The sequence below is a fragment of the Pseudophryne corroboree genome, chromosome 9, assembly GCF_028390025.1.
Source record: "Pseudophryne corroboree isolate aPseCor3 chromosome 9, aPseCor3.hap2, whole genome shotgun sequence".
NCBI lineage: Eukaryota > Metazoa > Chordata > Amphibia > Anura > Myobatrachidae > Pseudophryne > Pseudophryne corroboree.
Genome location: NC_086452.1, coordinates 395,291,452 through 395,318,022, shown reverse-complemented (window position 1 = coordinate 395,318,022; position 26,571 = coordinate 395,291,452). Strand labels below are relative to the sequence as shown.

At 45.0% G+C, this 26,571-nt stretch overlaps 1 protein-coding gene across 1 annotated transcript in view; it reads left to right on the top strand.

The window, feature by feature from the left end:
* The window catches only part of IL17RD (interleukin 17 receptor D), a 166,071-nt gene extending 146,714 nt beyond the window's left edge, over positions 1–19,357 (top strand). Inside the window, exons 11-13 of the mRNA XM_063940851.1 lie at positions 12,955–13,139; positions 14,929–15,847; positions 18,430–19,357. Of these exons, the coding sequence (XP_063796921.1) occupies positions 12,955–13,139; positions 14,929–15,847; positions 18,430–18,536 (1,211 nt within the window). The 3' untranslated portion in view covers positions 18,537–19,357. The remainder of the gene's footprint in view (positions 1–12,954; positions 13,140–14,928; positions 15,848–18,429) is intronic.
* Positions 19,358–26,571: the final 7,214 nt, after the last annotated feature.

Sequence of the window (26,571 nt, the reverse complement as noted above, 5' to 3'; positions counted from 1 at the left end):
TTGACACGCTTGTCCAAGAAGGTGGCCCTGCCGTCTCCGGATACGGCCGCCCTAAAGGATCCTGCGGATAGAAAGCAGGAAGCTATCCTGAAGTCGGTTTATACACATTCTGGCACACTGCTGAGGCCAGCAATTGCTTCGGCCTGGATGTGTAGTGCGGTAGCTGCATGGACGGATTCTCTGTCTAAGGAGTTAGATACCCTGGACAGGGACACTGTTCTACTGACCCTGGCACATATCAAGGACGCGGTCCTATATATGCGGGATGCCCAGAGGGACATTTGCCTGCTGGGCTCTAGAGTTAACGCAATGTCCATTTCTGCCAGAAGGGTCTTATGGACTCGGCAATGGACAGGGGATACCGACTCTAAAAAACACATGGAGGTTTTACCTTATAAGGGTGAGGAATTGTTTGGGGACGGTCTCTCGGACCTAGTTTCCACAGCTACGGCTGGGAAGTCAAATTTCTTGCCTTATGTCCCTCTACAACCTAAGAAAGCACCGTATTACCAAATGCAGTCCTTTCGTTCTCAGAGGAGCAAGAAGGTCAGAGGTGCGTCCTTTCTTGCCAGAGGCAGGAGTAGAGGAAAAAAGCTGCACCATGCAGTTAGTTCCCAGGAACAAAAGTCTTCCCCGGCTTCCACTAAATCCACCGCATGGCGCTGGGGCTCCACAGGTGGAGCCAGGAGCCGTGGGGGTGCGTCTCCGACTTTTCAGCCACCAGTGGGTTCGCTCACAGGTGGATCCTTGGGCTATACAAATTGTGTCTCAGGGATACAGGCTGGAATTCGAGGTGATGCCCCCTCACCGTTACCTAAAATCGGCCTTACCAACTTCCCCCATGGAAAGGGAGATAGTGTTGGAGGCAATTCACAAACTTTTTCTCCAGCAGGTGGTGGTAGAGGTCCCCCCCCCCCTTCAAAGGGGAAGGGGCTACTATTCCACTATGTTTGTGGTACCGAAACCGGACGGTTCGGTCAGACCCATTTTAAATTTAAAATCCTTGAACATTTTTCTGAAGAAATTCAAGTTCAAAATGGAATCGTTCAGAGCGGTCAATGCAAGCCTGGAGGAAGGGGATTTTATGGTGTCTCTGGACATCAAGGATGCTTACTTGCACGTCCCCATTTATCCGCCTCATCAGGAGTACCTCAGGTTTGTGGTACGGGACTGTCATTACCAATTCCAGACGTTGCCGTTTGGCCTGTCCACGGCACCGAGAGTTTTTACCAAAGTGATGGCGGAAATGATGATGGTGCTCCTTCGGAAGCAAGGGGTTACAATTATCCCATACTTGGACGATCTCCTCATAAAGGCGAGGTCCAGGGAGCAGTTGCTGATCAGCGTAGCACACTCTCAGGAAGTGTTGCGTCAGCACGGCTGGATTCTGAACATTCCAAAGTCGCAGCTGATTCCTGCGACGCGTCTTCCCTTCATGGGCATGATTCTGGACACAGACCAGAAGAAGGTGTTTCTCCCGGAGGAGAAGGCTCAGGAGCTCGTGACTCTGGTCAGAGACCTCCTAAAGCCAAAACAGGTGTCGGTGCATCGCTGCACGCGAGTCCTGGGAAAGATGGTGGCGTCATACGAAGCCATTCCCTTCGGCAGGTTCCATGCGAGGATCTTTCAGTGGGATTTGCTGGACAAGTGGTCCGGATCGCATCTTCAGATGCATCGGATGATCACCCTGTCCCCCAGGGCCAGGGTGTCTCTTCTGTGGTGGCTACAACCGCCAGGGTGGCACAAGAAGCAGGGTGGCAATGGCAGAAGCCACCAGGATTCTTCGGTGGGCGGAGAATCACGTACTAGCACTGTCAGCAGTGTTAATTCCGGGAGTGGACAACTGGGAAGCAGACTTCCTCAGCAGACACGACCTCCACCCGGGAGAGTGGGGACTTCATCAAGAAGTCTTCACGCAGATTGCAAATCGATGGGAACTGCCGCAGGTGGACATGATGGCGTCCCGTCTCAACTAAAAGCTAAAAAGATATTGCTCCAGGTCAAGGGACCCTCAGGCGATAGCTGTGGACGCACTAGTAACACCGTGGGTGTTCCATTCGGTCTACGTGTTTCCTCCTCTTCCTCTCATACAAAAGTGCTGAGAATTGTAAGAAAAAGAGGAGTGAGAACAATACTCATTGTTCCGGATTGGCCAAGAAGGACTTGGTACCCGGAATTGCAAGAAATGCTCACAGAGGACCCATGGCCTCTGCCTCTCAGACAGGACCTGTTACAACAAGGGCCCTGTCTGTTCCAAGACTTACCGCGGCTGCGTTTGACGGCATGGCGGTTGAACACCGGATCCTAGCAGAAAAGGGCATTCCGGAAGCAGTTATTCCTACGCTGATAAAGGCTAGGAAGGACGTGACAGCAAAACATTATCACCGTATATGGCGAAAATATGTTGCTTGGTGTGAGGCCAGGAAGGCCCCTACAGAGGAATTCCAGCTGGGTCGATTCCTGCACTTCCTACAGTCAGGTGTGACTATGGGCCTAAAATTAGGGTCCATAAAGGTCCAGATTTCGGCCCTATCCATTTTCTTTCAAAAAGAACTGGCTTCACTGCCTGAGTTTCAGACGTTTGTTAAGGGAGTGCTGCATGTTCAGCCTCCTTTTGTGCCACCAGTGGCATTTTGGGATCTTAACGTGATCTTGGCTTTCCTGAAATCCCACTGGTTTGAGCCACTTAAGACGGTGGAGCTAAAGTATCTCACGTGGAAAGTGGTCATGCTGTTGGCCCTAGCCTCAGCTAGGCGTGTGTCAGAATTGGCGGCTTTGTCATGTAAAAGCCCCTATCTGGTTTTCCATATGGACAGGGCAGAATTGCGAACTCGTCCGCAGTTTCTGCCAAAGGTGATGTCATCTTTTCATCTGAACCAACCCATTGTGGTGCCTGCGGCTACTCGTGACTTGGAGGATTCCAAGTTGCTTGATGTAGTCAGGGCTTTGAAGATCTATGTTGCCAGGACGGCTGGAGTCAGGAAGACTGACTCGTTGTTTATCCTGTATGCATCCAACAAGCTGGGTGCTCCGGCTTCAAAGCAAACCATTGCTCCCTGGATCTGTAACACGATTCAGCAGGCTCATTCTGCGGCTGGATTGCCGCATCCAAAATCAGTAAAAGCCCATTCCGCAAGGAAGGTGGGCTCTTCTTGGGCGGCTGCCCGAGGGGTCTCGGCATTACAGCTTTGCCGAACTGCTACTTGGTCGGGTTCAAACACATTTGCAAAGTTCTACAAGTTTGATACCCTGGCTGAGGAGGACTTGGTGTTTGCCCATTCGGTGCTGCAGAGTCATCCGCACTCTCCCGCCCGTTTGGGAGCTTTGGTATAATCCCCATGGTCCTTACGGAGTCCCCAGCATCCACTAGGACGTAAGAGAAAATAAGAATTTACTTACCGGTAATTCTATTTCTCGTAGTCCGTAGTGGATGCTGGGCGCCCGTCCCAAGTGCGGACTTTCTGCAATACGTGTATATAGTTATTGCTTAATAAAGGGTTATGTTATGTTGGCATCCATTGGTTGATGCTCTGTTGGTTATTCATACTGTTAACTGGGTAAGTTTATCACAAGTTATACGGTGTGATTGGTGTGGCTGGTATGAGTCTTACCCGGGATTCCAAAATCCTTTCCTTGTAATGTCAGCTCTTCCGGGCACAGTTTCCTTAACTGAGGTCTGGAGGAGGGGCATAGAGGGAGGAGCCAGTGCACACCAGATAGTACAAAATTTTTCTTCAGAGTGCCCAGTCTCCTGCGGAGCCTGCTATTCCCCATGGTCCTTACGGAGTCCCCAGCATCCACTACGGACTATGAGAAATAGAATTACCGGTAAGTAAATTCTTATTTTTACTAAAGCTCATATCATAATCAACTCCTTCCAGTGCACTGCGCAACGCCGGAAATATGCTTGTCAAGTCCCAGTGTGCGTTCCATCGTAGTATCTGCGCTGGGAATTGAGTAATGATAATAACGAAGAAAAAATCTGGAAATTCTTATACCTCCAAATCCAAAAGAGTCCATAAAAAGATACCCAAAAAATAAAAGGAAACAAGGGGTATTACAACATAATAAAAAAAAAAAATATATATATATATATATATATATATATGAAAAGCAAATAAAATAGAGCAACATATTTAATATAAAAGGAGAATAAATAATTTAGGTTAGAAACCATTTCATTTCAAAATCTGTATTTAAGCCTTTTGGTTGAAGGGTACCCAGATTAAAAATCCATCTCATCTCTGCTTTTGCCAACCTGCTCTCCATATCTCTTGTTTTCCAGGTTGGCTTAATTTGCTCAATTCCTAAAAAGCTTTTTATATAGCATTCTTTTTTATCATGATGGATCTTAAAATGGCTAGAAAGTGAATGAGTGTCCAGGCCCTTACGTATATTGTAAATATGTTCGGCAAGACTAGTCTTTAGACTTCTACTCGTCTTACCGACATATGCAAAGCCACAGGCACACTCTATAACATATATAATGTTTTTAGAATGGCAGGTAATAAAATTGTGAATTTTGTGGGTTTCACCATTTAGATTTAAAGTGGTCAATTTGTTAGATGGACTTTTTACCATTCGGCACACAAGGCATTGGCCACATCTATGGAACCCTTTCGTTCTATTACTGATTCTAGTTCCGTCATCTAAAGTACTTCTTACCAATTTATCTTTCAGAGATGGCACTTTTTTATAAATAAACAATGGATTCTCAGGTATTATTTTCCCCAATACTGGGTCCTTTTTCAAAAGATACCAATTTTTCTTAATTTTTTTTTCAGTATCCTTAAACAGTGGATTATATTGGTTTATAAATGCCCAATTATTTCGATCCTCATTAATGGATTTCTGTTTTAATTTTGGCACTAGAAGATCCTCTCTGTTTAAATTTTCTATTTTATTTTGTGCTTTGTCAAGTAATTTCTCTGGATAACCTTTACTAAGAAATCTATCCGTAGTTTCCTTTATTTGTTCTCCACACACTACTGGGTCGGTGTAATTTCTTTTTATCCTCATATATTGGCTAAAAGGAATACCATCAAGCCAATTGTGATGGTGGGAGCTTTCTCTGTCTATATAACTATTTGAATCTGTAATTTTTCTAAAAGTTTTAGTAGTTTTGAAAGAACCATCTTCAACATAAATACATAAGTCTAAAAAAGAGATTTCTAAAAGTGAGATGAATATCGAACTCATTTCTATTTAACTCATCTGAAAAAACAGAAAGACTTTCTTCACTCCCATTCCACACAAATAAGATATCATCAATATAACGGTGCCAGGATACCAGATTCGCCCCCAGATTACCTTCCTTAAAGATTGTTAAATCTTCCCAATATGCCATGTATAAATGTAAACATAATGAGAGGTGCTATCATGCTGAGATTTGTAGTTACACACAGAGAGAAAGAAAATGCAGGTGCACACTCTATTGTACCAAGCACTGCCAATCAGAATAATTATATTAAGCACTGATTATAACATAGAGCAAAATCGATGTGCCTGGCATAATTTATGGGCAAAAAATATGGGCCCACCTACTGCGACCAAGTGGACTCATCTGGTGGGTCCTTAACACTAAGGTTCAACTCCAGGGTGCAGCACCCCACTAAGTCAGCACAGGGTAACCGTCACAAGGCATCACACTAGTTAGAGGTTAAAGTGTTTGGAGTGTTACATTGGGGAGAAGTAATAATTAGATGTTAAAAGGTGTTACGTAGGTAGAAAAATAATTAGGTGCTAAAAAAAGTGCTGAATGAGTTTTACAGTGTGACGCCCCAAAGCAGCCAGACCACACCAACCCAGGGGGCTCCGCACCCCGAACTCATCCCTAAAATTCACAAATTGTATACATTTATTCAGGACTTACCATCATAGTGCCTTTCCCAATATGCAGTCTGCAAATGTTAAAGGTCAATACTGATTAAAAACACCCTTGGTCAGGTGGGAAGTGTGCCAATCCAAACTGAACAAGTCTCCGCCTTCAAGTGTACACATGTACACAATATAGAATAAATGGGGTGGCGAAGGGGGGGGTGACCACTGCGCACCCTAATTTCAAACCTAATAAGAGGTGCTATCATGCTGACACTTGCAGTTCCACACATAAAGAAAGAAAATGCAGATGCACACTCTATATTTGACATAGGCATTGTGTTTTTCCTGTTGCCTAAAATTGGAGTTATAATTTTTACTGTATCAGAAAGAATAGTTTATATTCCTAGCGTTGAGATCATCATTTAATTTTTTAGTTTTCTTGTGTGTGTGGGGGGGGGGGGGGGTGTCTCTTGTTATTTGTCTTTTTCTCTGACGTCCTAGTGGATGCTGGGACTCCGTAAGGACCATGGGGATTAGCGGCTCCGCAGGAGACAGGGCACAAGAATAAAAGCTTTAGGATCAGGTGGTGTACACTGGCTCCTCCCCCTATGACCCTCCTCCAAGCCTCAGTTAGATTTTTGTGCCCGAACGAGAAGGGTGCAGGCTAGGTGGCTCTCCTGAGCTGCTTAGAATAAAAGTTTAATTTAGGTTTTTTATTTTCAGTGAGTCCTGCTGGCAACAGGCTCACTGCATCGTGGGACTAAGGGGAGAAGAAGCGAACTCACCTGCGTGCAGAGTGGATTGGGCTTCTTAGGCTACTGGACATTAGCTCCAGAGGGACGATCACAGGTACAGCCTGGATGGGTCACCGGAGCCGCGCCGCCGTCCCCCTTACAGAGCCAGAAGAGACGAAGAGGTCCGGTGAAATCGGCGGCAGAAGACAATCCTGTCTTCAGACTAAGGTAGCGCACAGCACCGCAGCTGTGCGCCATTGCTCTCAGCACACTTCACACTCCGGTCACTGAGGGTGCAGGGCGCTTGGGGGGGAGCGCCCTGAGACGCAATATAAATGATAATACCTTAGGTGGCAAAAGAATACATCACATATAGCTCCTGGGCTATATGGATGTATTTTAACCCCTGCCATTTTTACACAAAAAAGCAGGAGATAAGGACGTGAAGGGGCGGAGCCTATCTCCTCAGCACACAAGCGCCATTTTCCCTCACAGTTCCGCTGGAAGGACGGCTCCCTGACTCTCCCCTGCAGTCCTGCTTCAGAATCAGGGTAAAAAAGAGAAGGGGGGGCACTATTGGCAGCAAATGACAATATAAACAGCAGCTATAAGGGAATAACACTTATATAAGGTTATCCCTGTATATATATATATAGCGCTGGGTGTGTGCTGGCAGACTCTCCCTCTGTCTCTCCAAAGGGCTCGTGGGGTCCTGTCCTCTATCAGAGCATTCCCGGTGTGTGTGCTGTGTGTCGGTACGTGTGTGTCGACATGTATGAGGAGGAAAATGATGTGGAGGCGGAGCAATTGCCTGCGTTAGTGATGTCACCCCCTAGGGAGTCGACACCTGACTGGATGATCGTGTTCAAACAATTAAGTGATAATGTCAACACTTTGCAAAAAACTGTTGACGACATGAGACAGCCGGCAAATCAATTAGTGCCTGTCCAGGCGTCTCAGACACCGTCAGGGGCCCTAAAACGCCCGTTACCTCAGTGGGTCGACACAGACCCAGACACAGATACGGAGTCTAGTGTCGACGGTGATGAGTCGAACGTAATGTCCAGTAGGGCCACACGTTACATGATCACGGCAATGAAGGAAGCATTGCACATTTCTGACACTACAAATACCACTAAGAAGGGTATTATGTGGGGGGTGAAAAAACTACCAATAGTTTTTCCTGAGTCAGATGAATTGAATGAGGTATGTGATAAAGCGTGGGTTTCTCCCGACAAAAAACTGCTAATTTCTAATAAATTATTGGCACTATATCCTTTCCCATCAGAGGTTAGGACACGTTGGGAAACACCCCCTAGGGTAGATAAGGCGCTCACACGTTTATCTAAACAAGTAGCGTTACCGTCTCCTGATACGGCCACCCTCAAAGAACCAGCTGATAGAAGGCTGGAAAATATCCTAAAAAGTATATACACACATACTGGTGTTATACTGCGACCAGCAATCGCTTCAGCCTGGATGTGCAGTGCTGGAGTCGCGTGGTCGGATTCCCTGACTGAAAATATTGATACCCTGGATAGGGACAATATATTGTTAACTATAGAGCATTTGAAGGATGCATTACTATATATGCGTGATGCACAGAGGGATATTTGCACCCTGGCATCAAGAGTAAGTGCTATGTCCATCTCTGCCAGAAGAACGTTATGGACGCGTCAGTGGTCAGGGGATGCGGATTCCAAACGACATATGGAAGTATTGCCGTATAAAGGGGAGGAGTTATTTGGGGCTGGTCTTTCGGACCTGGTGGCCACGGCAACGGCTGGAAAGTCCACCTTCTTACCCCAGGTCACTTCACATCAACAGAAAAAGACACCGTCTTTTCAAACTCAGTCCTTTCGTTCCCATAAATACAAGCGAGCAAAAGGCCATTCCTTTCTGCCCCGGGGCAGAGGAAGGGGAAAAAGACTGCACCATGCAGCCGCTTCCCAGGATCAGAAGCCTTCCCCTGCTTCTGCCAAGTCTTCAGCATGACGCTGGGGCTTTACAAGCAGACTCAGACTTGGTGGGGGCCCGTCTCAAGAATTTCAACGCGCAGTGGGCTCACTCGCAAGTGGATCCCTGGATTCTACAGGTAGTATCGCAGGGGTACAAACTGGAATTCGAGGCGTTTCCCCCTCGCCGGTTCCTGAAGTCTGCTCTGCCAAAGTCTCCCTCCGACAGGGAGGCAGTTCTGGAAGCCATTCACAAGCTGTATTCCCAGCAGGTGATAATCAAGGTACCCCTCCTACAACAAGGAAAGGGGTATTATTCTACGCTGTTTGTGGTACCGAAGCCGGACGGCTCGGTGAGACCAATTTTAAATCTGAAATCCTTGAACACTTACATAAAAAGGTTCAAATTCAAGATGGAATCACTCAGAGCGGTGATAGCGAACCTGGAAGAAGGGGACTATATGGTGTCTCTGGACATCAAAGATGCTTATCTCCACGTCCCAATCTACCCTTCTCACCAAGGGTATCTCAGGTTTGTAGTACAAGACTGTCATTATCAGTTTCAGACGCTGCCGTTTGGGTTGTCCACGGCACCTCGGGTCTTTACCAAGGTAATGGCCGAAATGATGATTCTTCTTCGAAGAAAAGGCGTATTAATTATCCCTTACTTGGACGATCTCCTGATAAGGGCAAGGTCCAGGGAACAGTTAGAAGTCGGAGTAGCACTATCTCATATAGTGTTACGTCAGCACGGGTGGATCCTAAATATTCCAAAATCGCAGCTGATTCCAACGACACGTCTTCTGTTCTTAGGAATGATTCTCCAGAAGAAGGTTTTTCTCCCGGAGGAGAAGGCCAAGGAGTTATCCGAGCTAGTCAGGAACCTCCTAAAACCAGCCCAGGTGTCAGTGCATCAGTGCACGAGGGTCCTGGGAAAAATGGTGGCTTCTTACGAAGCAATTCCATTCGGAAGATTCCATGCAAGAACGTTTCAGTGGGATCTACTGGACTAATGGTCCGGTTCGCATCTTCAGATGCAGCAGCGGATAACCCTGTCACCAAAGACAAGGGTGTCTCTCCTGTGGTGGTTGCAGAGTGCTCATCTTCTAGAGGGCCGCAGATTCGGCATTCAGGATTGGATCCTGGTGACCACGGATGCAAGCCTGAGAGGCTGGGGAGCAGTCACACAGGGAAAAAACTTCCAGGGCTTGTGGTCAAGCATGGAAACATCTCTTCATATAAACATTCTGGAACTACGGGCCATTTACAATGCCCTAAGTCAAGCGAAACCCCTGCTTCAGGGTCAGGCGGTATTGATCCAATCGGACAACATCACGTCAGTCGCCCACGTAAACAGACAGGGCGGCACGAGAAGCAGGAGGGCAATGGCAGAGGCTGCAAGGATTCTTCGCTGGGCGGAAAATCATGTGATAGCTCTGTCAGCAGTGTTCATTCCGGGAGTGGACAACTGGGAAGCAGACTTCCTCAGCAGACACGACCTTCACCCGGGAGAGTGGGGACTTCACCCAGAAGTCTTCCACCTGATTGTAAACCGTTGGGAAAAACCAAAGGTGGACATGATGGCGTCACGTCTAAACAAAAAATTAGACAGATATTGCGCCAGGTCAAGGGACCCTCAGGCAATAGCGGTGGACGCTCTGGTGACACCGTGGGTGTACCAGTCAGTGTATGTGTTCCCTCCTCTGCCTCTCATACCAAAAGTACTGAGAATCATAAGAAGGAGAGGAGTAAGAACGATACTCGTGGTTCCGGATTGGCCAAGAAGGACTTGGTACCCGGAACTTCAGGAGATGCTCACGGAAGACCCGTGGCCTCTACCTCTAAGAAAGGACCTGCTCCAGCAGGGGCCTTGTCTGTTCCAAGACTTACCGCGGCTGCGTTTGACGGCATGGCGGTTGAACGCCAGATCCTGAAGGAAAAAGGCATTCCAGATGAAGTCATCCCTACCCTGGTCAAAGCCAGGAAGGATGTAACCGCAAAACATTATCACCGCATTTGGCGAAAATATGTTGCGTGGTGTGAGGCCAAGAAGGCCCCTACAGAGGAATTTCAACTGGGTCGTTTCCTCCATTTCCTGCAAACAGGACTGTCTATGGGCCTAAAATTAGGGTCCATTAAGGTTCAAATTTCGGCCCTGTCGATTTTCTTCCATAAAGAACTGGCTTCAGTACCTGAAGTTCAGACATTTGTAAAAGGGGTACTGCATATACAACCTCCTTTTGTGCCTCCAGTGGCACCTTGGGATCTCAATGTTGTTTTGAGGTTCCTTAAGTCACATTGGTTTGAACCACTCACCACTGTGGACTTAAAATATCTCACATGGAAGGTGACGATGCTGTTAGCCCTGGCTTCAGCCAGGCGTGTGTCAGAATTGGCGGCTTTATCATATAAAAGCCCTTACTTAATTTTTCATTCTGACAGGGCAGAATTGAGGACTCGTCCTCAATTTCTCCCTAAGGTGGTTTCTGCTTTTCACATGAACCAACCTATTGTGGTGCCTGCGGCTACTAGGGACTTGGAGGACTCCAAGTTGCTTGACGTTGTCAGGGCCCTGAAAATATATGTTTCCAGGACGGCTGGAGTCAGAAAGTCTGACTCGCTGTTTATCCTGTATGCACCCAACAGGCTGGGTGCTCCTGCTTCTAAGCAGACTGTTGCTCGTTGGATTTGTAGTACAATTCAGCTTGCACATTCTGTGGCAGGCCTGCCACAGCCAAAATCTGTAAAAGCCCATTCCACAAGGAAAGTGGGCTCATCTTGGGCGGCTGCCCGAGGGGTCTCGGCTTTACAACTTTGCCGAGCAGCTACTTGGTCAGGGGCAAACACGTTTGCTAAATTCTACAAATTTGATACCCTGGCTGAGGAGGACCTGGAGTTCTCTCATTCGGTGCTGCAGAGTCATCCGCACTCTCCCGCCCGTTTGGGAGCTTTGGTATAATCCCCATGGTCCTTACGGAGTCCCAGCATCCACTAGGACGTCAGAGAAAATAAGATTTTACTTACCGATAAATCTATTTCTCGTAGTCCGTAGTGGATGCTGGGCGCCCATCCCAAGTGCGGATTGTCTGCAATACTTGTACATAGTTATTGTTAACTAAATCGGGTTATTGTTGTTGTGAGCCATCTTTTCAGAGGCTCCTTCGTTGTTATCATACTGTTAACTGGGTTCAGATCACGAGTTGTACGGTGTGATTGGTGTGGCTGGTATGAGTCTTACCCGGGATTCAATATCCTTCCTTATTATGTACGCTCGTCCGGGCACAGTATCCTAACTGAGGCTTGGAGGAGGGTCATAGGGGGAGGAGCCAGTGCACACCACCTGATCCTAAAGCTTTTATTCTTGTGCCCTGTCTCCTGCGGAGCCGCTAATCCCCATGGTCCTTACGGAGTCCCAGCATCCACTACGGACTACGAGAAATAGATTTATCGGTAAGTAAAATCTTATTATTTTTTTATTTGGTCTTTTTTTTATTGTATTCTTAGTCATAAATTAGTTTAAGCTGTCGCCGCGGATGGCTGCCTCGGTGCTGCTCTGCCAAGCAGCCTTCGTTTTTACATATATAATATGTCGAGTCTATTGTACAGTTGCAATGTGCAGTATGAACTCATTTGTGTAATGTATACAGGTTGAGTATCCCTTATCCAAAATGCTAGGGACCAGAGGTATTTTGGATATCGGATTTTTCCGTATTTTGGAATAATTGCATACCATAATGAGATATCATGGTGATGGGACCTAAATCTAAGCACAGAATGTATTTGTTTCATATACACCTTATACACACAGCCTGAAGGTCATTTTAGACCATATTTTTTATAACTTTGCACATTAAACAAAGTGTGTCTACATCCACACAATTCATTTATGTTTCTTATACATCTTATACACACAGCCTGAAGGTCATTTTAGACAATATTTTTTATAACTTTGTACATTAAACAAAGTGTGTCTACATCCACACAATTCATTTATGTTTCTTATACATCTTATACACACAGCCTGAAGGTCATTTAATACAATATTTTTAATAACTTTGTGTATTAAACAAAGTTTGTGTACATTGAGTCATCAAAAAACAAAGGTTTCACTATATCACTCCCACTCAAAAAAGTCCGTATTTCGGAATATTCCATATTTCGGAATATTTGGATATGGGATACTCAACCTGTACTACGTTCTTTCCCCTTTCTTTTGCTATGTATTTCCCCGTCATGTTGCTGCTTGGCAGTGCATTGTACCGCAAAAAAATCCTAGTGTACGTTACTACACCTGGCCAATAAAGCTGATTCTGATTCTGAGTTTGTATTTTATTTTTTACTTTTATTATGACAATAACTAGTCCAAAATCTTTTTTTCAAATATTTAGGAAAATTATGCTAGACTGCCCCCTCCTCATTATTGACTATACTTTCTCATCTTGTAGAAAACATTTATTCTCACCTTGATGAGGAGAGTTCGGAGTCCTCCACATACGCTGGAAGTATCCATGTTGAGCGGCCTCGGCCACGACCGAAAGTGTTCATTTGCTACTCAACCAAAGACTGCCAGAAGCACATCAATGTGATCCAGTGCTTTGCCTATTTCCTGCAGGATTTCTGCGGATGTGAAGTAAGTAATCATTCCTGGGCCTGATTCAGATCTGAACATATATTTGGGGGACTGCAGCCTAATATATATATATATATATATATATATATATATATATATATATATATATATATATATATATATATATATATATATATATATATACTCAGTTTCAGAGCCCGGCACTCCAAAGAAATAATAGAATAGATGCCCGGTGCCCTCTCAGGCAATTGTACTTGCATGCATAGCGATGTGTGTGAGCGGCACTCTGAGGACTTCTTATAAATAACAGGACATCACCCAGTCATTGACGGGGTGATATTCTGTTATTTATAAGAAGTCCTGAGAGTGCCGCTCACACACATCGCTATATATATATATATATATTAGGAACAAGAGCCTTCACTGTAAGCATAAGGATATCAGTGATCTTCACCTGTAGTTAAAGTTGGGTGCACCGCCCCTATCCATCTGCTTGTGAACGTAGCGGTCATCATTACGAGCACACATTTGCATCCGCCCTATGCTTGGTCTGAAATCAGACAGATCTCTGTGTACAGTCGCCTACGAATAGTACAGATGGTGTCATGGGTTCAATTCCCACCATGGCCCTAACTGTGTGGAGTTTGTATATTCTCCCCGTACTGGCGTGGTTTTCCTCTGGGTACTCCCGTTTCCTCCCACAATCCAAAAATATACTGGTAGGTTAATTGGCTTCTGACAAAATTAACCTGTGTGTGAGTGTACATGTGGTAGGGAATATGGATTGTAAGCTCCACTGGGGCAGGGACCGACGTGAATGGCCAAATGTTCTCTGGAAAGCGCTGCGGAATTTGTGTGCGCTCTATAAATAACTGGTAATAAATAATAGACCTCAACTCTGCCTACACGCTCTCTGATGCCGTCCAGAAGAGAGTTTTTGTCACAGTGCGAATAATTGCAAGATCCGCCCACGAAACGGACTTGTGAGCATCTCTGAATGGGCCACTCTGTGTTTAAGATATGGCGATGCTGTGGCCTATAAGGTAGTAAAGTGGCACATTGAAGAGAAAATATATCTTTACATTGCTGTTCTGCACTATATAATTAGTTGCTCTTTGTGTGTTATTAAAAATGGCACGTGTTTCAAAAATCCATTTCACATACTGAAATCCGTATCGGAAGCGTAAGATTACATTGTCTATGAATTGTTTATTGGCGAATGCCTTTAACTGTGCGCCCTCTTCTCGCAGGTTCTGCTTGCAAGATTAGTAAAGACCACCTAGACTGTAAAATAACAGGATATATTTACTAAAATTTGAGAAGTCAAAAGTTGTCTGACTTTTTACCCAGAGTATTTATAATGGTAATACTATTAACCAAGAATGTTTTGCAATTAATAGAATTAATGAATTCTGTGCGCAAAAGGTCGGGACAGTAGGCAGCTTGGAAAAGCTGCGGTTTAGTAAATATACCCGATCCGCTTTTTATGCGATGGTCTTGTCTAAGGTTGAAATCAAAATCAATGTTCGTTCTATCTTTTAAAATATATTATATTAGGTATTAAAATTCAACAACTAATTGTCAGAGACCACTTAGAGGTTTTATGTAATGGTTGTTTAATTATACATGACAAGAGCGCCCCCTGGCGGCCTCTTACTTCTGCTTCCTTTTTAAATAGATGTCTGTAATTATGCAGTCCACTGTTTTTATTTTTTTTCTTGTAACCTTCAGGACTACAGCAATATGATCCATGTTAATGCATTCTATATACACCCCAGTTATCTGCTGTATTTAAAGTACTCTGAACCTTTTGTTTCTCCTGTTTAAGGTGTCTTTAGATTTGTGGGAAAATTTGAAGATTTGCAAAGAGGGGCAGCGGGAGTGGCTGAGACAGAAGATGAAAGACTCTCATTACATCATTGTTGTGTGCTCCAAGGGGCTGAAATATTTTGTGGACAAGAAGAAGAGGAAGCATAAGGGATCCAGCATCGAGTCCGGGAAAGGAGAGATCTTTGCGGGTGCCATGTCCATGATCACTGAAAAACTAAGCAAAGCCAATGACGGCACAGAGGATTTCAGCAAATTCATCACTGTTTACTTTGATTACTCCAGTGAAAATGACATCCCTGGGGTTCTAGATGTGACTAAGAAATACAAACTCATGGATCACCTCCCACAGCTCTACTACCACCTGTACTCCAAAGAGCTTAGCCTGCAGGACCACGATCAGTATCCAACTAACATCAGCAAGCGCAATTATTTCCGGAGCAAAGCTGGGCGCGCTCTGTATGTCGCCATTTGTAACATGCACCAGTATATTGACCAGGAGCCAGACTGGTTTGAGAAGGAACATGTTCTGTCCCACTCTCCAACCCTGCATTACCAGGAACCCGTGATGGAAAAGTTTGACTCTGGGTTGGTCCTAAATGATGTCACAGGGAAACAGGTAACGGAACACGATACCACTGTGAAAGCAGATGTGGTGGCCTCTGCGAACTGTCATTCGCCCACTCAAAACAATGACACTGGGGATGAGATGGAAACACCAAACACAGAGTGTTGTGTACTCCCACCGGTGATGCATTCTGTGAAGGTTGTCAACCAGGCGGACATGCCTCGGGACTCTGGGATATATGACTCTTCTGTTCCATCTTCTGAGCTGTCACTACCTTTAATGGATGGACTATTAATTGACCAAGTAGAGACTTCATCTATTGCAGAGAGTGTCTCTTCATCATCAGGGCTAGGTATGACACACTAATTATTCTCATGCAGTTATTCTTACTATAGAAAGGGTGTTCTATCATAGATTCCCTCTTAGGAGCCCAGGCGAATGCATTCGTTCAGCTCAATTAGGCATTAATTCCCTCTGCCTCCTGTGAAGAGACCAACAAGAGACGCCGGGTTTGTGAGACCTGACAGCAGAGCTAGTGTTCTGAAACACATTTTATAGGACTGCTAAGCCTCGCTGCTGGTAACAAATACATAATTGCTTTTTGCAAAGTTATTCACACCCTTGATCAGTGCTCTGATTTTACACCATTTTTCCACTGACACTTTCTTTTGTGAGGTTTTGATTTGTTAGGTTTTTTTTTTGTATGTGATATTGGGGTAGATGTATTAACCTGTAGAAAGCATAAGGAAGTGATAAACCAGTGATAAAGCTGTGTTAAGTGCAAGGTGATAAAGGCACCAGCCAATCAGCTCCTAACTGTTAATTTATATATGGGAGCTGATTGGCTGGTGTGTTTATCACCTTGCATTTATCACTGGTTTATCACTTCCTTATGCCTTCTCCAGGTTAATACATCTGCCCCAGTGTTTGTTAGAAAAACAACAGTGTTTGCATAAGTATTTAGTACCCACAAGGATTTGCTCCAGGGTAATTAGATGAGGTTTGTGCACCCAATCGCCAAACACCACAGAGCAAAATGTCAGTGTAAAATGAAAGAACTAGGCATGGGTGTGAATACATTTGCAAAGACACTGCATGTGGGTGTCTCTTATGCATGTCAGAACTGAAGATCTGATGTGTGGGTGGCTGTAGCAGCCAGACAGTCATCATCAATAGAATAACAACAATTACATTTCCCGATGAGGCCGATTGGATACCTATACCTTCAAATATTATGACATAGGAACTTTTACATATATTTTGGGAATCTTACAGTATTTGCGTTCACTGCAGTTTTGAGAATAGGGTTAAATTTACTAAAGCGTCGACAACTGCAAAGTGGTGTAATCTATCAGATTCTACCTATCATTTTCTATGGTGCAGTAGAGACATGTTATCTAGAATCTGATTGGTTGCTTTTCAGTTTTAGAAGCTTTAGTAAATGTACCCTATAGTCTTTAATAAATGTTTCAACCAGATTGACGCTTGTGGCAGTAAAGTGTCTGTTCCCAGCAGTAGCGTCACTGGGGTTGTTGATACCAGATGCCCCAAATAGGCCCCCTGCTGAAAAGGTGTGTCCTCGTGGGAGGGGGCGAGTCCTAACAGCCCCCCCTTTACATCACTCTGGGGGCGTGTCCAGCATTCCCGGGGATACCGGGCTGCCCCCAGAGACTCACTGCACTGCCGGCTCCTCCTCAGTGACATTAAGATAATGTCACAGTGCAGCACCCAGCTCCCAGTCATTAAGGAGGAGCCAGCATTTTGGGGTCACCCCTCGGAAAGTGACACCAGGTGTGAGCTGCACCCCCTAATGACCATACAGCATCAGAGGCATAATTTACTCTAGCTCACATCTATTCTGTAAATGATTCGTTAGTGTTGTACATATTCACTGTTGATAGTGAGCGTGTTTTAATGCCACAGACTGGTGAATTACCATACATGTTATGTAGAGGTCTAGTTTACATCAAGGTACGTTTTGTTTTCCTTTTGGCCTAGTCATGGATCCAGCACTCAGTACTGTTCATTTGCTGCAGCTTCGTTGATTGTCTTTCATAGCTTGTGTAAGCCTGTGGTATAACCTGGTGTGGATATGACCAGGTGAACTCATTTAGGAATTTAACCGTGAGAGCATCTCCAACATACTCTATGGGGCTGATGGTTTAAATGCAAGTTGGCCATAACTGCCCAGACATTATGTGATTGAGCTAAACGTGGATATATGTCCTTATGGAGAATAGTACGGTCTCCGTGGCCGGACCCCTATCTGTACATTGTCCCTTACAGCCATCATTGCTATCAGTGCACACTGGTAGCAGCCTAATCCTTGGGTGTAGTATGGTATGCCGGCGGCCGGGCTCCCGGCGACCAGCATACTGGCGCCGGAATACCGACAGCGTGGCGAGTGCAAATGAGCCCCTTGCTACGCGTGCCACGCTATTTATTCTCCCTCCAGGGGGTCGTGGACCCCCAAGAGGGAGATAAAGTGTTGGTATACCGGCTGTCAGGTTTCCGGCGCCGGTATACTGTGCGCCGGGAGCCCGACAGCTGGCAAACTGAAGACCACCCTAATCCTTGGTCCAAGAGCTTGTCTAAAAAAAGCCCTGTTTTGCAAAGCCCACAGTCCCTTTAACTCGCCCTTGCTAAACTTGGCCTATGTGCCCCTTCAGCTGCGAGTGAGAAGGTGACTGAGTTACAGGACTCTGCACCTGCCTATTGCTGGGTATGTTAGGTACTAGAGCATTCACAGTCTGCAAAAGTGACATGCATTTATCTTTGCTCCTCTGTAATTATTGCTTTGCAAGCTGCCTTGTACCTGTACAAGGAGTTCTTCTGGCTGACTCTGCAGCAAAGGTTATAGGTCTCACAGTCAGCATCCAGATCTGTCTAGAGAGCTTTCTGGGACATATTTTAATCATTTGTTTTCCTTTGCAGGGGAGGAGGAGCCGACGGTGCCAAAATCTGTCGTGTACAGTGTGTGTAAAGCTGACCTTCACTGCCACATTCATCCAGATGAACTTCAAACAATTGCACCTTTGTAGTTTATTGGTTAACCCATTCTGTGCCAAAGGAGGGGCTAGCCCCACTGGCAGTGAAGGAGTTAATATGCATTGCCACTTTAACAAACAGGTTTTGTGAATAGTTACCTTATTACTGCGGACCCTGAACCTACTTGAATAAATAATGACCTGTAAAAACTTGCCCCCTCTTTCACACCCCAGTCTGGGACTTCTGGGCCAGTGAACAAGGGAAAAACAAATTGGGACTCAATATATTTTATGGCAGGACGTTAGGTGTTTCATTGATTAATTCAGGGGCAAACGTTGGATCCCAATATGGTAAGACATGTGGACAGTTGTACTTTTTGCTTTTGAGTTTATTGGCGGTATGGGATGCAAAGGGGGCCTGCTGAAAGCAAGATGCCATTCTGGCCCTCCAATACTTCCACATCCTAAATTCTTCAGGATCTTGGGTCTGAAAATTATCTGTAAACCATAATTAAAACAAAAAAAGAAGAGAAATTGTAGTCATGGTGACAATTAATGAACAAATAGACCTCAGCCATATGTTAGAAGAAAAAAATGTGGACTTTTGGTGCAAAAAGAAGTCAGCCCAACCGTACCCACTAAATTACCTGCCCAAACGGATAAAGATAAACAACAATACAAACAGTAGCGGGAAGATCAAAGGCGACACACAATATAAGACTTTAAATATTCTAAAGGGCAATAAAAAGGTGAATACATCACTTGCTTTTTTCTTCTAGAGGTAATGCTTCAAGCTTTGATTGCTCATATACTTGTCCAATATCCAAAACCAAGGTCACATATAAAAAGAAAAAAATTAAATACAATGTGTAGTACTGTCATTAAATTAAAGTTCAAAAAAGTATCCAGAAGGAGAACCCTGGTGTCTTTTTCTTTCTGAAGGAGAAGTTCAGTGGGATAGAATCTCACCACCAAGAGATAGGATTAAGTAGATGGCGTACCGATGACGCCCTTAATAGAGATTAGAAAAGCCACATAAAGGTATCTTTCTATTCCAAAAGGTAGCGTACCCAACTCACATATCGATATGCTGGAATCCTCACATAAAGGTTTCTTTTTAAACGATACTCCCACACGTCATCCGTAAAAAAAAACATATTTATTCCAACAAAGGCAGAAAATTGTAATTAAAAACGAAAATATCCAACACAGTCCCAGTAGAATGTTTTCACAAATTCAGATATGATGAGCGGTATCCAAGCAACACGTATAGGTCTGGACTATAGTCAGGGCTGTTTCTAGCTAATTTGGCCCCCAGTGCGAGATTTAAAAATGCGCCCCCCCATGACATTAAAAAATGTGCCCCACACACACACACACACACACACACCTAGATAAAAAACAAAAAACTTGCGCGCGCACCGGGCAAGGGGGCATGGCTTCATCTAAATGGGTGTGGCCTCATTTAAATGGGCATGGCCTCTTCTGAAAAGACTACCTCACAATCCAGTTTTTGACCCTGCTCCAACAGATCACGACCACCACAGGAAAAAAAAATTCTACCATATTAAGCCCCACACAGTAATGCCACATATTATGCCACACACCGCAATGCCCTTGATACATTAAATCCCCACACTACGGCAGGCAAGAGTCCCCATTTCACACAATACGGCAGGTGTCCCCATTTTACACATTGAGAGAGAGAATACTTACAGAGGCGATTACCGCTCTTCGGCCTGCCTCACCAGTCGCTCCTTACGCCGGCCTTTCCCTCTTCCTAACTTGGATCCCCCCATGTACACCGCTCGGGGGGGGGAGTTTCGCGGAGTGACGGGGTTGCGGTGTGACGCAACCGCATCATTCCGTGAAACTCGGGGAGAAATAGGAGGGGGAAGCAGGGAGCCACAGTTAGTGCCGCGGCGGGCGCCCAGTGCGGTTGCACTGCTCGCCTGCCCCAAGAAACAGCCCTGGCATGAGTAGAGACCTCAACATACCTTGAAAACTTTAAACATCAGAAAAAAGTGGGACTGTGTGATGCTAGGAAAGCCACTATCCTTAGCACCTATCTTTTGCTGGTGAGATTCTATCCCACTGAACTTCTTCAGAAAGAAAAAGACACCAGGGTTCTCATTCGGGATACTTTTCTGAACTTTAATTTAATGACAGTACTACACATTGGGGTATATGCAATTCCGGGCGAATTGCGGCTTTTTTTCGCTCGTTTTTAAATTCAACACAATTCGACCGTCGAATTTCGGCCGGCGGGTGCCGGAATTCGACATATTCAATAAAAAACGGTTTCCTCAGGACCCCACACAGTTCACGTTTTCCATGTCACCCAGCAGCTGCACTGTGTATCACCAACTGTCACATTTTAAAAATCTACAGGTGACCTGCAAAACATGAACCGTGTGGGGTCCTGAGGACCGAGTTTGAGAACCTGTGCTCTAGAACAGTGGTTCTCAAACTCGGTCCTCAGGACCCCACACAGTGCATGTTTTGCAGGTAACCGAGTAAGTGCACAGGTGTATTAATTACTCACTGACACATTTTAAAAGGTCCACAGGTGGAGCTAATTATGTTACTTTTGATTCTGTGAGGAGACCTGCAAAACATGCACCGTGTGGGGTCCTGAGGACCGAGTTTGAGAACCTGTGCTCTAGAACATAGGTTCTCAAACTCAGTCCTCAGGACCCCACACAGTGCATGTTTTGCAGGTCACCTGTAGATTTTTAAAATGTGACAGTTGGTGATACACAGTGCAGCTGCTGGGTGACATGGAAAACGAGAACTGTGTGGGGTCCTGAGGACCGAGTTTGAGAACCACTGTTCTAGAGGTTATGCTTCAAGCTTTGAATGCTCATACACTTGTCCAATATCCAAAAGCAAGGACACATACTGTATAAGAAGAAAAAAATAAAACATAATGGGGTATATGCAATTGCGGTCGAATTACCGGCAAAGTCGACAGGTGCACAGGTGAATTAATTAATCACTGACCCATTTTTAAAGGTCCACAGGTGGAACTAATTATTTCACTTGTAATTCTGTGAGGAGACCTGCAAAACATGCACTGTGTGGGGTCCTGAGGACTGAGTTTGAGAACCTGTGCTCTAGAAGAAAAGAGCAAGGGATGTAGTCACCTTTTTATTGCCCTTTATAATATTTAAAGTCTTATATTGTGTATCTCAGCCATGTGTTGTATTACATGTTTGTATACCGGAGCATAAATATCCTGTGGGGCCATTACTTATGTGTGTTTTGCACGGTCACCATTGGGGGGAGGGGGGCATGAGTCATGGTACTGAGTTTGTGAGACACTGCTGTCTCTGGTACTAGGCTGCGGTCAGAATGGGGTTGTAGCCCCCTTGTTCTTACATTATACAAAAAACCAAACCGACAGGTGCCAGGAAAAAAATAAATACTAAAAATGGACATGAAAATGGGAAAACCCTTTATCATTTTATCCACGTGCACTGAGCCTATTTATTAATATGTGCTGAACCATACCAACATTGATTTGTATTTTCTAATTTGTACTACCAAAATAATGTATACGGTGGTCACACATGACTGATCCTGACACAACCACACTCTAAATACGTGGATAGCCAACATGGACAAAACGGACTAGACGGCATCAAGCCCAAGTGGTCAGGCCAGAAGGTGGCCTCCGCTTGTGTACTGTCATTTTTCCATAACATTCAAGCAAGGTCTTCTCCTGACAGTATCTATGAGCATGCATGAAACTGATTCGGCAACTTTCTTAATATAGGTTTTAAATTTGGTGATACAGGTATTTGTAGATAGGTGTGACCACGGCATGATAGCCGTATGGGATGCTATGGTTACAGTCATTTTGTGCACATAGTACCTTTTTATTTTTTATTAAGTAAGAACCCCATGTTTGTTTGCTGCTGCCTCAAGAACCTCTGTGATGCAGTGTATGTGTTACACTGGCTGTTGCATACAGTTTAGATTTAACCAAATGCCTATGCACGATGCTACATTTATTTCAAATCCATTAAAAAAGTATCTGCCAGAAGCATTGACGGAAAATAATGGAGACCTCTGTTGCAAAAATAGGTTGTCCCTGTGTTTTTCCCTTAAGTATTTTTGTTTTAAACCTAACAACATTGTTCTCCTAATAGCTTGACAGCTATTGGGGGAGATTTGTCAAAGCTTGGAACGATCAAAATGGAGCGAGATCAAGTGTTAATGCATCCGCTTGTTTAATTTTACAGGCTGTGTTTGAAAAAAAAAGACAGGAGCTGATTGGTCTGTACTTTATCTCTCTCCAAGCTTTGATAAATCCCCTATATTTCTTATGCACACGCAAGGCTATTAAATCACATATGATATGGTACTGTGGTAATCTGCAACCTGTGTATGATCTGTGAGCCCGTATCCTATGGCTGAACTGTATAACAAATATTTATTATTTATTTATTAGCAGTTTCTTATATAGCGCAGCATATTCCGTTGCGCTTTACAATTAGAACAACAATTATAGAACAAAACTGGGCAAAGACAGACAGACAGAGGTAGGAAGGCCCTGCTCGCAAGCTTACAATCTATAGGTAAATAGGCATTGATACACAAGGATATATGCTACTTGTCACATAATGGTTCCCCAGGTTGCTAGGTTCTTAATGGGTTGTATATGATATGATCTCCCAGCAATGTTGGAAGACAAAATGTGAGTTTATGTGGACTGTACAGAGGGGATCTAACTTGATAGGGAAGCTGTGAAGGTTATGTGTGTGGGTCTGAAATTTGGTAGGCTTGTCTGAAGAGATGAGTTTTCAGAGAACATTTAAAGGTTTGGAGACTAGAGGAGAGTCTTATTGTGCGTGGGAGTGCATTCCACAGAGTGGGTGAAGCCCGGGTAAAGTCCTGTAATTTTGAGTGGGAACAGGTAATACATGTGGATGAGAGACGCAGATCTTGTGCAGAGCGGAGAGGTCTGGTAGGGAGATATTTTGAGATGAGTGAGGAGATGTATGATGGTGCAGTTTGGTTAATAGCCTTGTATGTAAGTAAAAGTATTTTATATTTGACACGGTAGAATACCGGTAACCAATGGTGGGACTGACAGAGCGGATCAGCAGATGAAGAACCTCTGGCGAGGAAGATTAGCCTCGCAGCTGCATTTAAAATGGATTGAAGTGGTGATAGCCTATGTTTGGGAAGACCAGTAAGGAGACTATTACAATAATCAATGCGGGAGATGATGAGTGCATGGATTAGAGTTTTTGCAGTGTCTTGTGTAAGATAAGGGCGTATTTTGGATATGTTTTTAAGGTGCATGTAACATGATTTAGAGACAGATTGAATGTGTGGAACAAAGGACAGTTCAGAGTCAAGGGTGACACCTAGGCAACGAGCTTGTGGGGTGGATAGTTGCATTGTCAACAGTTATAGAGATATCAGGTTGGTAACTACTCTTAGCTGGTGGGAAAATAATTAATTCTGTTTTGGAAATGTTGAGTTTGAGGTGGCGAGATGACATCCAAGATGAAATGGCAGACAGGCATCCAGTGACACGAGCCAATACTGGTGGTGACAAATCTGGGGAGGATAGGTAGATGAGTATCATCAGCATACAAATGATACTGAAATCCAAAGGAGCTGATTAGTTTACCAAGAGAGGAGGTATAGATTGAGAAAAGCAGAGGACCTAAGACTGAGCCTTGCGGTACTCCAACTGATAGAGGTAGAGAAGAGGAGGTAGAATCAGAGAAGTGAACACTGAAAGAGCGATTAGATAGGTAGGATGAGAACCAAGAAAGGGCTGTGTCCTGAAGACCTAGGGATTGTAGTGTTTGTATGAGAAGAGAGTGGTCAACAGTGTCAAAAGCAGCAGAGAGATCTAGAAGAATAAGTAGTGTGTAATGGCCTTTTGATCTAGCAGTGACTAGATCATTCACTACTTTGGTCAGTGCCGTCTCTGTGGAGTGTTGGGCACGAAAGCCTGACTGAAGTGGATCCAATAAGTTGTGCGAGTTAAGAAAGTGTGTAAGGCGAGTGTAGGCAAGCCTCTCAAGTAGCTTGGAGGGACTGGGTAGCTGAGAAATGGGACGGTAGTTAGAGTGTGTGTTTGGGTCAGAGTTGTGTTTTTTTAGAATGGGAGTAATGACTGCATGTTTAAACAGAGAGGGAAAGATACCAGTAGAGATAGAGAGATTACAGATTTTAGTTAAGGTTGGGATAAGCACAGGAGACAAGTCAGTTTTACTGACCTGTGAGGGTATAGGATCAAGAGGAGAGGTAGTGGATATATTAGTGTTCATTCTAGCACCCTGCACCTTTCAAAATCCGTGCAGGTGCTCTTTCCTTCCTGGGGTGTCGCTGTCTGCTGTGGTGCTTCTCAGCACACTCTGATCTGTTACTCAGTGCTGTGATACAGACCTGTGTGTCATGAGAAGCACCAGAGCAGAGAGTCCGACCACAGGCAGGAAAGAGGAACTGCACAGGATTTGAAAGGTGCAGGGTGCTAGAATGAACACTAAATATAATTTCTCTGACGTCCTAGTGGATGCTGGGTACTCCGTAAGGACCATGGGGAATAGACGGGCTCCGCAGGAGACTGGGCACTCTAAAGAAAGATTTAGGTCTACCTGGTGTGCACTGGCTCCTCCCCCTATGACCCTCCTCCAAGCCTCAGTTAGATTTCTGTGCCCGGCTGAGCTGGATGCACACTAGGGGCTCTCCTGAGCTCCTAGGAAGAAAGTATATGTTAGGTTTTTTATTTTCAGTGAGACCTGCTGGCAACAGGCTCACTGCACCGAGAGACTAAGGGGAGAAGAAGCGAACCTACCTAAGTGGTGGTAGCTTGGGCTTCTTAGGCTACTGGACACCATTAGCTCCAGAGGGATCGAACACAGGACCCGACCTCGTCGTCCGTTCCCGGAGCCGCGCCGCCGTCCCACTTACAGAGCCAGAAGCAAGAAGGTGGTCCGGAAAATCGGCGGCTGAAGACTTCTGTATTCTCCAAGGTAGCGCACAGCACTTCAGCTGTGCGCCATTGCTCCTCATGCACACCACACACTGCGGTCACTGATGGGTGCAGGGCGCTGGGGGGGGGGGGGGGCGCCCTGAGCAGCAATAGTAACACCTTGGCTGGCGAACTGACACCATATATAGCCCCAGGGGCTATATAGGTGTTTATTAACCCCTGCCAGAACTTTTACAATAGCGGGAGAAAGCCTGCCGAAAAAGGGGCGGAGCCATCTCCCTCAGCACACTGGCGCCATTTTCCCTCACAGCTCTGCTGGAGGGATCGCTCCCTGGCTCTCCCCTGCAGTCCTGCACTACAGAAAAGGGTTAAAAAGAGAGGGGGGGGCACAAATTAGGCGCAGTATATATATATATATATATATATATTATGCAGCTATAAGGGAAAACACTCTCTATAGGTGATATCCCTGTGATATATAGCGCTCTGGTATGTGCTGGCATACTCTCCCTCTGTCTCCCCAAAGGGCTTTGTGGGGTCCTGTCCTCTGTCAGAGCATTCCCTGTGTGTGTGCTGTGTGTCGGTACTGCTGTGTCGACATGTATGATGAGGATAATGATGTGGAGGCGGAGCAAATGCCTGTGAATGGGATGTCACCCCCTGCGGGGTCGACACCGGTGTGGATGGACTTATGGAAGGAATTACGTGACAGTGTCAACTCCTTACATAAAAGGTTTGACGACATAGGACAGCCGGCTGCTCAGCTTGTGCCTGTCCAAGCGTCTCACATGTCATCAGGGGCTCTAAAACGCCCGCTACCTCAGATGGCAGACACAGATGTTGACACGGATACCGACTCCAGTGTCGACGACGATGAGACTAGTGTACCTTCCAATAGGGCCACCCGTTACATGATTGAGGCAATGAAAAATGTATTACACATTTCTGATAATACCCCAGATACCACAAAAAAGGGTATTATGTTTGGTGACAGAAAACTACCAGTAGTTTTCCTGCATCTGAGAAATTGATATGAGGTGTGTGAGGAAGCGTGGACTTCCCCCGATAAGAAATTGATAATTTCTAAGCAGCGTACCCTTTTCCGCCAGAGGATAGGTCACGTTGGGA